This window comes from Anas acuta, chromosome 13 (assembly GCF_963932015.1).
Source record: "Anas acuta chromosome 13, bAnaAcu1.1, whole genome shotgun sequence".
Taxonomy (NCBI): domain Eukaryota; kingdom Metazoa; phylum Chordata; class Aves; order Anseriformes; family Anatidae; genus Anas; species Anas acuta.
Window position 1 is genome coordinate 13,650,201 of NC_088991.1, and position 17,156 is coordinate 13,667,356.

The 17,156-nt window shown below is 47.0% G+C and overlaps 1 protein-coding gene across 2 annotated transcripts in view; it reads right to left on the reverse strand.

Moving 5' to 3' along the window:
* Nucleotides 1–5,155: 5,155 nt before the first annotated feature.
* Nucleotides 5,156–17,156, reverse strand: part of GPC3 (glypican 3) — a 144,826-nt gene continuing 132,825 nt past the window's right edge. The window contains exon 8 of one of the 2 annotated variants that reach the window (XM_068697025.1): nt 5,156–5,767. In XM_068697025.1, the coding sequence (XP_068553126.1) occupies nt 5,595–5,767 (173 nt within the window). In that variant the 3' untranslated portion in view covers nt 5,156–5,594. The remainder of the gene's footprint in view (nt 5,768–17,156) is intronic. The other variant, XM_068697026.1, reaches the window with a different exon arrangement.

Below are 17,156 nucleotides of genomic sequence, written 5' to 3' on the forward strand. Positions count from 1 at the left end.
ACTGCTTTTCTGTTTTTTTGAATGCAGTAAATTCGCTGACTGTATAAACATGCCAGGGCTGCTTCATCTGCCTATATCAAAATTTCAGTTACCTCATCTCCGAGGAATGTCCTTCAGTAACATTTTGACAAGCTTATTTAGGGTTTTGTTTGCTGCCTTTTTTTTTTTTTTTTTTTTTAACTCCACTTTTACTTCTTTGGTCTCCCATGACCAAGCAGAAGGCAGGAGCCCGCTACCTGATCCCAACAAAACCCACTGCCTCTCTTCATGCAGAGAGCTTCACTGTTTTTACGATGTGCAACATGTCCCCTACACCAAGATTTGTCAGTGACCCTAATAAAAGGTAGAAAAAACAAATTCCCATGCTGAGGACCAGCAAGCATCCTCCTCCAGTGGGATGGTTTCACGTGCTTCCCCTCCAGCTGCACATTTCCACACCTTTATACCTGGGTCCTTGGTAAAGCAACAAATAATGCATGCACAGGATCTGTAATTCTGCTGACACTCAGCTGGGTCAACCTCAGCTCTCGATTTGTTGCTGATCATGTAAAAAAATCATTGAGTTTATGGGAACAGACACCTGCTTCTGGGATTGTGGCTTGTGATCTGGTAAAATTTTAGCAGCTTTGTCAATCATTAAGCTGCAGTGCTGCTAAAAAGCTCAGGAAAACTCCCAGCAAGGTGCCCGAACATTTGGGAAGCAAATGGTGTTTCTGAGATGCTTTAGCTTAGGTAAGAGGCTCTTCAGGACACAACTTGTCCTGAGACATGACAGATCCCCCCAGCGAGCTGGGAACCGGCGTGGTGCTGCATGCTGGTGACGCCCAGCTGGTGACGAGGTTTGAAGGAGGCACCTCAGCAGCACACGTGTTGTTCTGAGCATTTTGAGGTCTCTGTGGTTTCCTGGATTTTATCTGACAGATTTATGAGATGTCCGGTCCCTGCCTGCAGCCTGCTCAGCCCCTGCTCCTTGTTCCTTCACCGCCCCTGCAACTGCCACCGGCTCCCCTGAGGCCTCAAAGCTCTCACTGCTGGGCTGGCAGCTGCCAAGAAACCAAAGGAGAAAGAAAACAAAACTTCCAAGGAAGCTGGGCAGTCATCTCTCCCTTTTGCAAAACAACAGTGATCAGTGGGCCACCTAGTCAGCACTGTGGCCTGTGCCTGAACCGAGCACCCTCCTCTGAGGCCAGGGAGCAGCTGGGAATTGCCCTCTCTGCTGGTGGCTTCTCCTCTGCCCTACCCATGGATCAGCAGGCACTGGTTTGGACTCAAAATCCAAACAGCTGACAGCACATGCTTATATGTCCCCCTTATTTCAAGTTGCAGGAACACACTCACGTTGGCTGCCATGCTCACAGACTTGCCTGGTACGTGCTGCAGCCCCTGGGTAAGCGATGCTTTGTTTCAGTAGAAAGCACCAGTGAACCCAGTCCTACATCCCCGCTGGCTCCCTGCTTGCAAGTGCTTCAGCTCTTTGCTCGTGGACATGAAGGAGCAGTTCTGAAAAACTCCCCTGAAAAACAAAACTGAGATATTCTAGATCTCACTTCCCAAAACAGTGAGAGCCATAAGCACCAGCTGTTTCAAGCAGCTGTTAAGTGCGTTAGATTACAGCATTCCAGGCTCTAAACTATTAGTCAATTGATTAATGAACTGGGATTTCCCATCCAACAAAAATATTTTGGTTTTGAATTATAATTTGATGCATGGTTAGTACAGAAATACATTACACATGTGAAGCATGTGTTTGAATCTCGGGTCTACCCCCAGACATCAGCAGAAGGTGCCGGTTTTGCCACCTTCTCCAGGCTGCTCACAAACCCACCCAGAGCCTCATCAATGCTGTGAGCAGCAAGGTGCTGCTCCATCCTGCTTGGGCATGGCGGCAGCAGCAGCTCCTGGCTGCCAGTGTTCAACAAGAGCTGCAAAGCAGAAAGTGTCAAGAGCTCAGCCACGAGGTTGGAAATCTTCCCCAGGTCCTTCTGCCTGCACGAGGCAGACCGCACCAACCACACAGCTCTGCAGGCGGAGGCTTGGGGATCAGAGTCAGGAAGAGCCAGGGACTGGCTTCTGGGTTTCATTGCAGGGCTGGAAATTATCTAGAATGTTTTTTAGTTTGTTATTTTTTTTACTTTTTTTTTTTTTTTTTTTTTTTTTTTTCCCCATGAGCACCTCCTTGACATAAAACCCTGTGTCAATTTTCCCACTGGCAGCAAAACAGACAGATATTTACTCTGGCCACACGCCTCCCTGGCCAGACACGGCCACTGCCACTTACCCACATTATCACGACAGTGGGAGCACAGCCGAGCCACTGCCCCAGCAGCTCCTGTTGCCTCAAGCTCTGTGTTTCCTCGCTGGGTTATCCTGTCCTGGCACACCTACATGTACATGCACAGGGGATGTAGCACTCCCCATTCCCTGATGAAGATGTTCCACCCCATGGCAACACAAGGGATAGTGAGCAGCAGTGGCGTGCAGAAACAAGAATTTCATATTTCTCAGGGCATGGGAGTAAACCAATGCCCAGCTGACCAAAACTGAATCCCAGCTTCATTTCACCTTAGTGGTCAGGGCGTATCTTGCTAATGGCAGAGCAGGGAGGTGGTTACAGGGCAGAAGTCTGCTCAGACGGAGATCAGTGAAGGGAAGTTTCATCCCATCATCTAACAGGGCACTGCAGCACTTTGATATAGCAACAGGGAGAGTGGTGGGTAAGTCAACTCTCAGTTATGGTTAAAAAAAAAAAAAAAAGGAAATTTTGCAATAGTTTATAAGCTTCACGCAAAATCCTTGTGAAAACATATGCACACAAACTCACTGCAGGGCATAAATCAACAGCTCTTCCCAAGTTATAATGCATTATTTTAGAAACTTGGCAGATAGAGGGCTCAAAAATTGTCTTTTTTTTTTTTTTTTTGTGATCTCTTATCATAACAAAGTCTCAAACAACATAGCTTTGCTAAACAGCACGTCCATACAATGAGAAAATGGGCTCAGCATGCTACAGAGGGGCTTTCTGTTGACAAGCATCAACATCACACTGGGAAAACCAAGCAGCCTTTGTAAAATACCCAGCGAGGCACAGCCTGCATTGCCTTCCTGAGAGAAAGCACTCCGGATGTTCACTGCAGAAAAGCTGGTGCCATGTGCTGCGCCATCCTGCTATTTATCCAAGGAAAAAACAGTACATGCAATATTTCCAACACAGTCCTAGAAGCAAGAACGTCTCCTATTCTGGCACCAGAGACACGTGCCAGGGCAGACGTAGCACACTGCCTCTGAGCAAACACAACGGCCTTCCTGTTCCCACCCCCAGTGCTCCAGGGGGATGAAAGGAAACGATCAGAAGGGAAGAAGTGACGGGAATTCAAGTGGCTCTAATAAAATATTCCCTTTGGTGGAGCAGAGGCTCATTGGCACAGCCTGCCGTGGTGCAGACAGGGGTGATGGGGAGACCTGGGCCAACACAAGAGCAAGAGGGTCAGGAAATGCCTCTGCTGGCAACAACGTGGCACCAGCATTGCTTAACCTCCCCCAAGTTCACTCCAGCACAGGCAGGACAGGGGTGTCTGAGATCCAGAGGAAACCTCTGGGCTGCCAGCCAGCAGGTCCCGCTGCAGCTCAGCCCAGCCCTGCTCCCCTCCATCAGGAGTGGGTGGCTGGGAGTTAACGTCCCCATGCAGAGGCGTGGGATGATCAGCCCGTTCTTCTTTCTCTGCCATGGCTTATGAATCACAGCACGGCAGACAGTCGCAAGCCTTTAAATCAGTGTCAGCGAGATCAGCCCCACCACTTCAAAGTAAGAAGAGGTGAAGTTTCCGCTCTCCAAACCATTTAATTGCGTGGTTTGGATTTATGTACTTTCTCTCAAACATCATTGTTTTTTTCTTTGTTTTATAAGGTCAGAGGCACAGAAATATTTGAAGCATGCACGTGTGAGTGTGCGTGCATGCGTACACACACATATTGCAGCTTAAGATACTGCAGATATAATCACTCCAGTAAAAGCAGAACCTTAAACTGAAGTATGTAACCATTTTGGCCAGGAATCAAACCAAACATTCCCTGGCCCCTGCCCATCCATTTAATCAGCCTAACAGAAGCTTTTCTGCGGTGCCCCAAGTCCCGAGCCAGGCTTTCCAGGCTGCCCACTCCAGGAACAACGCAGAGCATCGCCTCTCTCACAGGGGAGGTGACTTGAAGTGCACCATTTATAGAGCAACTGACCTTTATTTTAGAGACTGTTTAAGCAAAGTAACATGCAAAAAAAAAAAAAACAAAAAAAAAAAAACACTTGAGAAAGAGTCTCATCTGCCTCTGGGCTCCTGCAAATCCTTTTCTGTTCCTCCTTTGTAGCACAATGTGTTGGACGCCTGTTATTCATCCCCATAAAGCACGGCGTGTACATCCATGCTGTCTGTCCTTTGGCTGGAGCTATGTTTGCAGATTTCCCATGGGAAAGGGGGTGCTTTGCTTCAAAGAGTACTGTGAGGGCGTTGCATGGGCCACGGGGCCCCATGCACCACTGCCAGGGAAGATGTAGGGGATGTGGCTGTCTGCACTGAAGGACTTCACAGGACCCAGCTGGGAGGTGAAACCACCTGCAACCTGTCGTGCTGCAGGTGTGCTTTGCAGGAGCACATCCCCATGCATTGGTGTCTGGAAACAATCTGCTCTGGAGACAGCAGCCTGATGTGTGCATCCTTGGTGGGCACCCACGGCTCCAGCCAGAGCCCAGAGAGAGGAGAGGCGCCTGCGCTCTGCCTGCAGCACGCTGGCGAGGCACCTCCTCCTTCATGCTCGTCCCTGGCTCCTGTGCTGGTTCCTCCCATTGCTGCCTACCTGTGCCAGGAGCACTCGGGGACTCGTGGGGACCTGTGGCTGGAGCAGGGCAGGTCTGGCCCCTCTGCACACAGGAGCCAGCAGCGGTGGTGCCAGGACGTGGCTGGGGCTGATGGCAGCGGAGCCACAGCAGGAGGTGGCAGATACCTGGCGATCCCACCACATGGCCATTCCTCTTCCACAGCGTCTTGCCTCCTGCTGTACATCTGACCTTCTCTCTCTTGTCTTCACATGCCCTCCATGTTATGCGCCTGGCCCAATTCCTAGGGGTGACTCTTGAATTTGGAGTAAGTACAAAAACATCTCGAACTACAGAAAAAAAATCTGTATTAAGTCAACTGGGAACAGGGGTCTGATATTTGCTGAGAGTATTTCATAAATCGTAAGTATTCTTTACCCCATGCACATTCAAACAACTCAAGATGAAATATGCTCTTCAATTTAACAGCAAGGCAGACCTCAGTCTTCAAAAACTGCTAGGAACAATTTAATATCAACCTTCTTATATTAAACAGGATTATCTTTAAAAAGCACTGTTATGTATTTACTAGTTTACCATGAACAAACGCTTTTTTTGGGAGGGGAGAAAGAGGAGGGAAGGTGTGAAGATATCATATTATTTTATAAAACTGACTCAAGTCATTTGCCCTGTCTTTGGCAATGTGCATATATTCCAGGAGAGGTTCAGAATGTTTTCCTCACTGAAAAAACAAGGACGGAAAGGCACCGAGTGCCACTGCTGGCACCGCTCAGGGCCAGCAGCCCAGCAGCAGCAGGGCCAGGGCAACAGCAGCAGCGGGGCCAGGGCGCGGGGCTGCACTGCCGGGGTCACTGCTGGGAACCACAGCACCGTCTTTGCTTTGCTGATTCAGTAGCTGCTTGTTGGCAGAGGTGTCATCGATGTCCAGGTCGTACGCCAGCTCTGAAAGCAGAAGGAGAGCAATGGTTAGCGGGCACATGTGCCAGCACCCTGGTGCAGGGAGCATCCAGCCCCACCAGCACTGGGGAGTCTAAGGCCTGGCATGGGACAACAGGACAAAAGAGCTCACCAACCATTGCAGGAGCCCTCCAGTCAGCCCCAGTCTCAGAGCACCTCCCAGTTCCCCACAAAAAACCTGAGGCTTGAAAGACCAAAGAAAAATCACAACTATAATGTGCTCCAAGTAAGAAGAGATGTTGAGATCTGGCTTGCTGAAGAGCTACTCCCAACAAACAGCCAAGCTTTGGAGTGGGTGTTTAGCAAAGTAAAAAGCATCTGCTCCCCACGCTCTGCAAGTATGGATGCAGGAGTGAGGAAATCCTGGCAAGCACAAATATTCCCCATGAACCCACAGCCAGCAGCAGGCCTTGCTCACCAAGTACCTTCTGGTTTGAGGACCTGAGGATCTCTGTGTTGTTGGAGTCTTTCATTAAGTGTGTACAAAATATGTTCCTTACAGCACTTTCAACACACCCATTCCATCCCCTGTCCACCTCATCAAAGCACCATAGACCAAAGAATGTGAAAGGATTTCATGCCACCAGCATGCTGGTGTTGCAACATAGGGACTTTGAGATGGAGCACATGGGAGCTCCAACCCAAAAAAACATCCAGTATGAAAGGGTGCTTATACCTGCAGAGCATCTGGACTGAGGGCACTGGGACACTCACTCCCTTTCTTATCTTGCTGCCATCTCCTTCTGGGATCCAGGTTTCTCACCCAGATAGGGTTCCTCTAAACCTGCCAGTCTCATCCCCAGAGCTTGGCCTTTGGAAGTAGAGGAAGCTGGTGGTTTCCATCAGATGAGACCGTGGCTCAAGCCTTTCACAAGCCCTTGTGGATCACCAGCATACTCAGGGCTTGGATCATCCCACCCCACCCCTGAGAAAGAATCCAAGAGGCTGAACAAACACTCCAGCTAAAAACGCCACATCAATCCAATGAGGACCACTGCCAAGGCAAACACGCTGGCAGTATTTCTTAATAAAAATACCAAAACACTACAAAACAAAAGCATAACAATATTAGCATGACGAGCAAGGCAGCGGGGGCCATAAAGGAGGGTCAGAAATGGCTGACAAGGAACACAAAGGGCCAGGTGCAAGCAAAACCTGCCTGGTAAACTGATCTATAACTTCTCCATCAGGTTCCCACAGGTACTGTGGTTCCTCTTCCCCACAGCTTTCCTGCTGTTCTTCTCAGGCCGCTTCCCTACAGAGCTGCACATAAATCCCCCATGTGGCAGGGCAGGCACTGGTGCCACCCTGGAAGGGAGGCCCAGAGGCCACCTTGTCCCAGAGGCTCCAAACACAGGAGAGGAAAAAGTCACTTGTCTGCCCGGCTGTGTTTTGGAAGGTGCTCCCACATTTTTCAAAGTCTCCTAAAAGCTGAAAGAAGCCCCACGGGGCCACAGTGATGGCATCTCCAGCTGGCCCATGCCAGTCTACCTCCAAGGCCAGTGATCTGCAGCCCATCAGCAGGGTTTTCAAGTGTTATGGCAAAACCAAAAAAATCCTGGGGAACTAAGTAACTACCTTTGCCCTCGGTTCAGAAAAATCATTTGAAACAGAAGAGTGTTTCAGCAGGCTCCTTAGCAGCACACAGGATTGTGACCTTCCCATTTAAAGTCTCATTCTGCATCAAAGTGTTTGGTTCACGATGCAGTGGTTGAATCAGGTTGGAAGTGTCTGGTCCAAGTGTATCAAAATTACAATTTCACACTTTTTTTTTTTTTTACAGAGGAAATTTTCAAATTCTGAGATTTCACCTGAAACTTGAGTAAAGGCAATTTTTTGAAATCATGAACCCTCACCCCAGTGAGAATGTCAATTCTCTCATTCATTCTTTGAGCAAATTAAAAAGAAAGGAATAGATATCCTCTTGTCATCAGAGATTAGGGATTTTCCTAGCTTTCATTAACTGCTTCAAAAGTTTTTGCTCGGGTGTGGTGTTTCTTGTTTTAAATATTCCTTGCCCTACTTCCTTTTCTGGGCTTATTTATATTCAATTGTATTTTTAGGCTGATGGATTTAGCCATACATCTTTTATTTTGTATTAATAATGGGTCTTTAACTGAAGCAAATCCATTTCATTTAATTTCTAATGACCTTTGTTACATAGAAGGAAGAAAAAAGAAAAGAAGTATTATGCTGTAACTGACCTGAGGCCAGCTGACAACCAAGTCCAAGCAACAACAACATTCAAAACAAATGACAATAACAATCACTTTTCAAAACGCAGAATAGGAAATATTCCTAATCAGGTACTTCCTGAGTGGGCTTCATTACGAGTCCCAGCCTTTGTCAGGCTGCCTGGCCATTCCCCAAGGACTCGCTGCATCACTGCATGGTGATGTACCATGGGTCCCATGGCTGCTGGGAACAACAGATATGGAAACGCAGGATGGATGGATGGGTAAAAGAAGCTAAACTACCACACATGCCATTTGTTTTTTTCCATCCCAAATTCTGCCTTTAACACTGCAAAATAACCAGAGATAGACTGGTCCTCTGCCTCCCTGCTTCGACAGCCCCACTTCCCAGACACATTCTGCTGAACTGCCCCAGCTGTGATACCCTAATCTGCAAATTCTGTAGTTTCTAAGTTTGCTATAAGTGGCCTTTTGGCCTGAAAATGCCTTTTTTTTTTTTTTTTTTGGGGGGGGGGGGAGGGAGGAGTAAATGACTCAAAAAATCTGTTTCTGTTTATAATCAGTTGGAATCCAGAGGGTATTACCAACAATCTGCACTAATTACATATTCAATCTTCACTCATTTTGGCCCCTCTTGTCCTCTGGGTTGCGGATTAGATAATCCCCTTAAAATAATAGTCAATCATTAGCTCTGCTTTTTTTTTTTTTTTTTTTTTTTTTTTTGCCTGCAAGCCGAGCGTGCTGTGCCATTTCCTGCAGTCCCTATGCAGCTTGTGAAAGGTCTCCAGCTGAACACAGACCGCTCCCCCCGGAAGCATCTTTTGTAACCAAAGCCCCTCTAGCACAAAGCTGCCGTGCAGAATGCTCACAGGACAGCAAAAGCTTCAATGGTCTTTCCTGCCTCAGCTCACAGCGTGGATGACCAAAACCACTGCCAACCCCCGCTGAAGTCCACATCCACAATATGAAGCAGCGACATTCTTCCATGGATTATGACTAGAACTAGGTGTACCTCCTCTGCACAATCTTATTGGGCACAAATCATTAAAAGCTCTTCTTCCTGAACTGCACTAGCTTTGGACACAGCTACAAAAGTCGGCTAAACCAGGAGGGGATTGTTTTGGAGTTGGCATAATAAGTTCCACTGCAGTTGGCACAGAAAAAAGCCAGGAGGATAAGTACTGGCATGCCAGGAGCATTACAGCAGGCACGCACATTCCTGTACAAAACACACCAATGCCTACTAAAACATCCCCTTCTACCCCTAAAAGGACAAGAGAGCCTTAAGAAAATAACTGATAGCAAATACCAGTCTGGCAAATGACATCAAAGTGGGTAGTGCCCAGCTCCAGCAGGCTCGCAGGCTGCATTGGCAGCTCTGCTGGCCAAGCATGGAAAGGAGAGCCCAGAGGCAGGGAATGTCATCTCTCAGCCAGGCATCTGGGCTGCCTGCCTGCCAAGGCAGATGGATCCAGAAATGGACCTAATATAGTAACGTATTCATAATCGATGGCTGTGCATGAAAACCGCTTCATGGAGCTCTGATAGCTCTGCTGGTGCCTGCACAGTGGCAGGGGTCGCAAAGGGGATGCCCCCATGGGCAAAAGCATCATGCCTAACGCAGTGTGTTCACCAAATGGGGCTGCCAAACAGGCCAAAGTACTTACAGGGATGTGGTGATGGTCCTTGTTTGCTGATTATGGAAACTGTGGTGTGAAGGGACCAGCGAATGGATCATGACCATGTGTTTCCAGTAAGCGCAGAACACATCCAGTAGGAAGGCCACAGGCGTGCAGGGCAGCTCTTCAGGCTCCTACAGTTCTCATAGTCAGTTGTGAACATCTGCCTGTGAATCCTTCAGGACTGGTCTAGGAACATGTGCTACCACTGTGGATGAGTATTACAGTCTTCGTAGCGCACTGATTTATTTATTTTTTTTAAGCAGCATGCCTTATCAGTCTGGGGAACAAACTAACTGCCTGTGGATGCAAGAGACTCTGGTTATCTCCAAAGCAAGACTATTTCTGAAAGGGAAAGGTGTTACTGGGCTCAATAATCCCACGTTATTTACCTCATTACAAGGTGAATCATTGGAGAGTACTACAGATCAGACTGCCTGACCCTGGCTGCCATCTCTTTCCATCTCTATAGCACCAACTGATTCATTATCGCAGGTGTTTGCACCTGAAATCCAGAAGAACAGCCCAATTCCCTCGCAAACCAGTCCTGTTTGGACACTAAAAGCTCACCTCAGCCTCTAGTTACCTAAGCTTTCTCATACAAACTCTCATACTACAAACATACATCTACCTCCACAAAGGCAACATCTGAACACATCCACAGAGTTACACTGCACACACAGCCACAACTATGTGGAGAGAGCTGGGATCTTCAACCCTCTGCTTCTCCAAAACACCTTGAACTCTTCTAAATGTCTAGCCAAGCAAGGTTTCATCTCACCAGGGAGGTTTTGCCCTGTGGGTTATTACCACTAAAATCCTGGAGCACCAACAGGTTTGCCAGTCATCTTCTTGCGCAAGGAGCTGCAACAGCCCAGCCGTAGGTGTGGCCGCGACGGCGCGTAATTAAAGCGCTGAGCCGGGGCTGGCCGTGGCGCTTGTGTTGGCATGGTTGTGAGATCACCGAGATGGATGCGCAGCATGTGCATGGTCTTGTGCCTCTGCTTTTCTACCTCCTCCGCAGCAATTTAGGAGGTGCGGCTCTTGGCAAAATGGATTTGGACAGGAAAAAAAAAAACACAAAACAAAACAAAAAGAAAACATCCAGCTCAGCATCATCCCACTGCCACCGGCGATGTGGCCAAGGGAGCCTGGCGCAGCTCAGCAGCGCGCGGTAAAACCGACTTCCCGGGCAGAAACCCAAGGGAATCAGGTTTGAGATTGCTGATTTGCAAACCAAGACTTTTCTCCACTTGCTTGCTCAACACCTCCTGGCTGCTGGTGTGCTGTGCATGGCCTGCAGCCTGCAGCACGTGCCTTCACGGGCAACCCGGAGACCACAGGCACCATGGCAAAGCAATGCTGGTTGGGGAGAAAATCCCCCACGATCACAGCAACAGGGAGGTAGGAACCAGGCTGTCTGGGGGACACCAGCACACAGAGATGGGAGGCTTTGGAGCCAAGTTGGGAAGGGTCCAGGTTGTCCAGCACAGAAAGACGAGGAGCTCCAGGTCATGGTGCATCCCAAATGTGCCCAAGGTATGCAGGGCAATTGGCCACAAGCTCTATGGACAGCTGGTACATGAACCCTGGCTGTCCAACCCACAGAAACACCACAGAAATCTTGTCCAAGGATTTCCTTGTGCTTTCAGTGGGGCAAAAAAGCCCAGTACACCACAAAAAATGGGGCAGAAAGGCTGCACCATGACCTCAATTCAAGCAACTATCCCTCCGCACCACCTCAGTAGAGGCTGGAGAGGAGGAAGGACCATCATTTGTGACCTGGACCTATGTTTACCTTGAAAACATACTCATTAAACGTCTTTACTCCTTGGTTCACTCTAGATTTACCCTGAAGAGAATCTGGCGTCTGCAATTGCATTAATCACTTTTCCTTTGGCAGCAAGTGAAAGAGTTTCTGAACCATACTCACAGAGTGGAGCCACAAAAACGTGTTTAGCAAAACACGTTCATGTAATCTATTAAAAATTAACAAATCTCATTAGCATTATTAATAGAAAGCATCAGAGTCCTTGTACTTTGATGATGAAGCAGCATTCCCGTCTGATATCCAGATGTACTGTCCAGGAAAAGAGCTGGTACCTCAAGGAACTAGGAGAGAAGAATTGAAAAACTGAGAGATAAACATGGACAGTCAACGTCTTCAAAGGCAGAATAAGAAAGAAAGAGCAGAAAAGATGGAAACAAAAGACCATGAACAGATATGAAGTAAGGCAAGAATGTAGGACAGGGTCAAACAACATCTCTCCAGATCCCCTGTACACTTTAGCCCATCTAGACATGGAGTCACCCCTCTCCCCGCACTTATCTCTGGAGACCTTCAAGTTCTAAACCCACAAACTGATCCCTTCTGATCAGTCAGAACTGACTAGTCTTCTGTCACCTTTGACATCTAGAACAGTCTTGATTTTGGGAGGTAACATTATCAGTGTCAGCAGAGCAAAATGAAATGCTCCAATGACCAAAACCAACTCATCACACCAAACATTTCTTCATCTTTGCTCCCTAAGATTCTGCTGCCCTAGAAATCAATGGTCTAACCAGGGGGCAGGATAGAGTTCTTTCTTCTTCCACAAGACTGACTTGGTCCTGAAATAGACAATTTACATCTTTTCTATAAGCGTTACAGTCAAGTGAAAAGTGCACCACAGATTGATCCTTCAATTGCTATTGTCACATGTAGCAAAAACTCTTTGCTACAGAGTGACTGGGACAGGCAGCTCTTCCTCACATTCAATTCTCCAAGCTGTGGACATTTAGTGACACGCATGCACTAGAAAGACCCACCAAAATGCAAACATAAGGGGAATGCCAACGGTTCCTGGCTCCCAGATGCCAGCCGGTAACAGCAGCCCTCAGGGCAGTAGGATGTTTCTCAACACTTGATCAGAAAACTCATGGTGGTGTTACGGTACCCAGGAACATCTGACGTTTTCCTTTGTGACTCACTGCATGTGGAAACCAGGCTTGAACCATGCCCAGGCCACAGAGATTGGGGTTCTTGGCATCGATACTCCAAAGAGGCAACCAGAAACGTGCCTCTTCAAACAGAAAGGAGCACAACTTTGTGCAACGTGTATGCTCACCCAAAAATCAGACACCACCAGGTCACCATTCATGATGCCAAAGAAAACACTTGGAGGGAGATGTCAGGTCACAGCCCAAGAATCTGGGCTGAGCACTACTGCACATATTTGCCCAGCCTGCCCTGCTCCTAAAGTAGCTCCCTGAGGTCCTGTGCTCAACTGCCCAGCCTTGCCGGCACAGAGGGAAAGATATTTTACTTGTCCTGCCCTTGCCTGGAGCCTGGCTGGCCCAGGAGCATTTGCAGAGCACAGGCTGAGGTGAGAGCACTGCCAAGGGAAGGGAGCCGAGAGGCTCCAGTGCTGCCCAGCTTTTTTAATTGCGTTAAGCTGCTAAAATAAATAAATAAATAGAACCCTGGCTCTGCATTAAAACAGCACTAAGTAACTTCAACCCATAAAAATGGAGTAATGCAGGAGGCCCTGGGAAACATCACCATGACCGGTTTTCCGATTTTATATAGAAGTAGAATGGTTGGGTTCACAGACTGGAACTTTTTAATGGCTCCAGGTCGTGTTCCCTGTGCTGTGTGCTGGAAGGAGCCCCAGGAACAGTCACTGAAGTCTGAAACCAGGACCTGGCTTTACACTTCTGCACGGCTGCGGAGAGAGACCGACCCAAATTAAACCCAGCTGCTCACCAAGTGAACGTAATGTCTGACGCAAAACCAGGGCTGGTTCCTGCTCCCTGCCTCCCTCCTGGACCGAGCACAAAGCCTGTCCCAACACACCGCTGGAATGATGGTGCTGAAAGCTGGACGGTGGCAGCAGCTCCCATGGGAAACCCAGCATCATCCCAGCTGAGCACCGGGACACCAAGATTGTGGTGCTGTGAAGGATCCAGCTCAACACACTTGCTCTTTCCTAGTTCCCCATCATTCTCCAAGACCTGTGTTTTGAACTTCCAAGCTGGTGCACGTGGCTGGAACCGTGGTGAAGCTTGGGTATACCACCTTGGCTGGCCCTCCCCCAGGAAGAAACAGCAAGGGAGGGAGGGGATCAACCTTGGACTCCTGCCCTGCACCTTCCTGGGTAAGTCCCACAGGAGGATACCGGGGACAGTCACACAGGAGCATCCGATTGCACAGGGACTCGTCCATTGGCACTGCAAGCAGGCAGGTATCAGCCAAGCAGTGAGACAAGGTGGCAATGCAAAAGGGCTCCATGGCCCAAGTCCATGAATGCCTCCCCCTCCACCCTATCTTGAACACTCATGGCTCAATCTCAGGAATGTCACAATCACAGTGGAAAATCAAAATAAAAAAGCTATGTAATCCAGTTTGTAAAGCCCTTGAAAAACACAAAATCCTCTATAAAATGGATTACAGAGATGTTTCCTGGAAATCTAGAAGTGCATTTCAGCCTCCCTCCTCTCCCACCCTTCCAAAAAAGGGAAAAGAAGCTGGTGACCCACGGCACTCCTCCCCACACACGATGTGCCTGCAATGAGCACTCTTTCCTAGCAGCTCCCTATCAGGCCCTTCTATGCAGATGGCAAACGAGGCGATTTTGCCCTAGACATTGATTTGGGGCATTAGCTGCTGCATTTACCCAAGCCTATGGGCAAGGCAACATGTGTCCCTGCATCAGGGAAAGGGGGAGATGCCTGCCAGCCTCCTGCTTACTTTTTGGTTCATCCCTTTCCAGGTGGACCCCAACAGGCTCTGGGGGACAGTGCAATGCACTGCTGTGGTTTTGTGAGCTGCAGGAGCCCAACAACAGCCACAAAGGGACTTGTAACCCTGCAGCACACCCAGGCCTGCAGGTGCTCAGCAGGATAGTGTCCTCTTGAATCAGAGCAGTCTTGTAAAAATCCAGGTATCTTGCTTGGCTGTGCCAATGGTGACAACGTTATCAGCTGAAGAAAGCCCAGACACTCACATGCCAATGGTATAAAAATATTTAGCTCCAATACCATTATTATTCTGGTAGATTAAAATCTGCATTTTAAAATATTGACTCAAGTATCCACAGTCAATGGTGGTGGATCAATTTTCTGTTAGGAATTTTTATATTGTGAGAGTTTTTGTACTGTCATTCTTATTTGGAACAAACAAAACAATTGCAATATTAGCATTCCCAGCAGAGCACGCATTTAAGTTCCTGACCTGTTATTGCTCAAGGACTTCTGCAGCTGCAGATGCCTGCTCTGAGCTACAGCTAGGTCACTTTGAATGATGCTCATAGAAGAAGGATCAAAACACTTACAGCTTGATCAAAAGGACATTTTATGAACACTGCAGCCAGAGTTAAGTGCTGATGTGAATACTTACATTCGCCTTTATATTAGCTCAGCTTAGTTCTAATAAAATTAACACCCTTTTAAATAATGCACTCAATTTTTATTTGTTTCATGTTTTTGTGCCTTATGGCTTTGAAAACATATCCTCAAAACCTTTCCATCAACTCTGAGAATGTCCAGCTGTGTAAGGATCTGGAAATCAACTTCTCCAGCGGAATAAGAGGGGTAGCTGCTTGTATTATTACTCCACCTGCTCCAACCTGGACTTATCCACCAAAGGTTTTTTTTTCTTTTGTCTACCACAAAAGAGGCTAAAATAGTCATAGTCTTTCTTTTCCGCAGTAGAAATAACTATCTGTAAATAAACAATTAAAAACTGAACTGCATGCAGCAGCAGTATCAATGCTTCTTTGAAAACACAACAGAAAAAAAAACAAAGCAGTGAAAAATCCAGTCTCTTTTCTGCTCTAATACTTGCACATTAGAGGAAAAATGAACTTTCCAGTCCAGGACAGGGAATGTCTTATTGGTGCAATACAGCCATTTAACTGTTCTTTAGAGATATTCATCTCAAAAGACAGAACAGAAAGAGCATTTTCCCCCCTTTTATTTATTTATCTTTTTTGTGCCAACTCACCTTAGCTGAAAAGCACATTGAGATTGTAATTATGGGAAGGCCTCATCTAGTAGATTTGTAAACTCAGCTATCAGCTTGAATTACTGGAATTAGCAAGGCTAATTTAATGTCACTGTTCAAAATAGCTCAGATTTGGAATTTCTTAATGGCCTTAGGAGAAGGAGCCTTTATGCATACTGCAATCTAGGCTTCATTCTTAGACTAAATTCCTTCTCATAGATTTTGTGAATGCCCTGTTTTGTAGCCAACACAAACTCTGTCCAGTAAAATAATGTAAGGACTCGGAATGAAAAGAGATTAGCTGTTCCCTGCTCCTGTTATTTTAAAGCAGAAATAACTTTGGCTTCTACTGATTCATAGACAAAGCTTGAAATGCAAAGCATGCTCAACTCTAGATTCAGCATGAAAAGGACCTTAAAATATTCCTGAGTGCAAGTAATGGACTTATTAGAGGGATGAAAAGAGCCACTTTTCACAGAATCCCAAGCTCCTTAGTCCTGTCATATCAATAATCTTGCTTAAGAATTTCATTCTATTTACATTTCATTCCCTTCAAAATATCTTGCCCAACTCATATGAAATAAAACGTTTATACTTTTAAAGAGCCGATTTATGTCCGCTAGTGTTCAGTGGCAAGTGTTGTAAAATGTCTGCGGCTCACCCAAAACTTGAGCGTGCGTGACAGCATCAGGATGGTGTGTGACAGAACAATCCTGTACAACACGGAGTTTTACACCTGACAATTTGTAAATGAGGAGGTGATTTTATAGACTTGGTTAAAAGCATCGTTTTTAAATAATGGCAGTCAATTGTGTTGGAACTCACTGTACCTGCAATCTGTTCTCCTCTCCTTTACGTTTAACACCCACAAAAACAAAGCTGACAATGACAAAAAAAAAGAAAAGAAAAAAAAAAAAGCAAGCTTTAGAGATATCAGGAAGGAAATCTGCCTGGCTGTACTTAAGCTACCAAAACTTACTATTTTTTTCACCCAATTTGCTTAGTCTTTGCAAGACAGTTTAACAAAAAGTAGCACTGAACTATTAGGGGTAATTTTGACCCTTCATTTTGAAGAAGTGACTAAAAACCAAAGGTAATTCAGGAAGAAATTACAAAAGCTGGTATAGAAACAATAGGAAAGCAGACAGAGTTATCCCCTGATCACTCCTTTTTAAGGAGCACAGTGGGATTTTCCTCCACTCGGCTCCATGTCCCTGTGACGATTGGCACTGGTCAGGAGTGCAGCAGCACAGTGGGGAGATGAGATGCATCAAGCTACATCTGCACCAGCAGAGACCCAAAATCCCAAAACACTGAGCTGTGACGAGTGGCCTTCCCAGGACAGCCTCTGCACGATGCGTGGCACTGGACAGTAATGGCTTTCACAGACCTGACCACAGGGTTTTGCTCTGGAAAAGCAGAGTGTGGAGATTGCGTGCTGCCATTCACCCAAAGGTCTCGCAGCACACCACAGGCATTAATTATGCTTCCTGCTTTGCAGAGATTAATTAAGCACT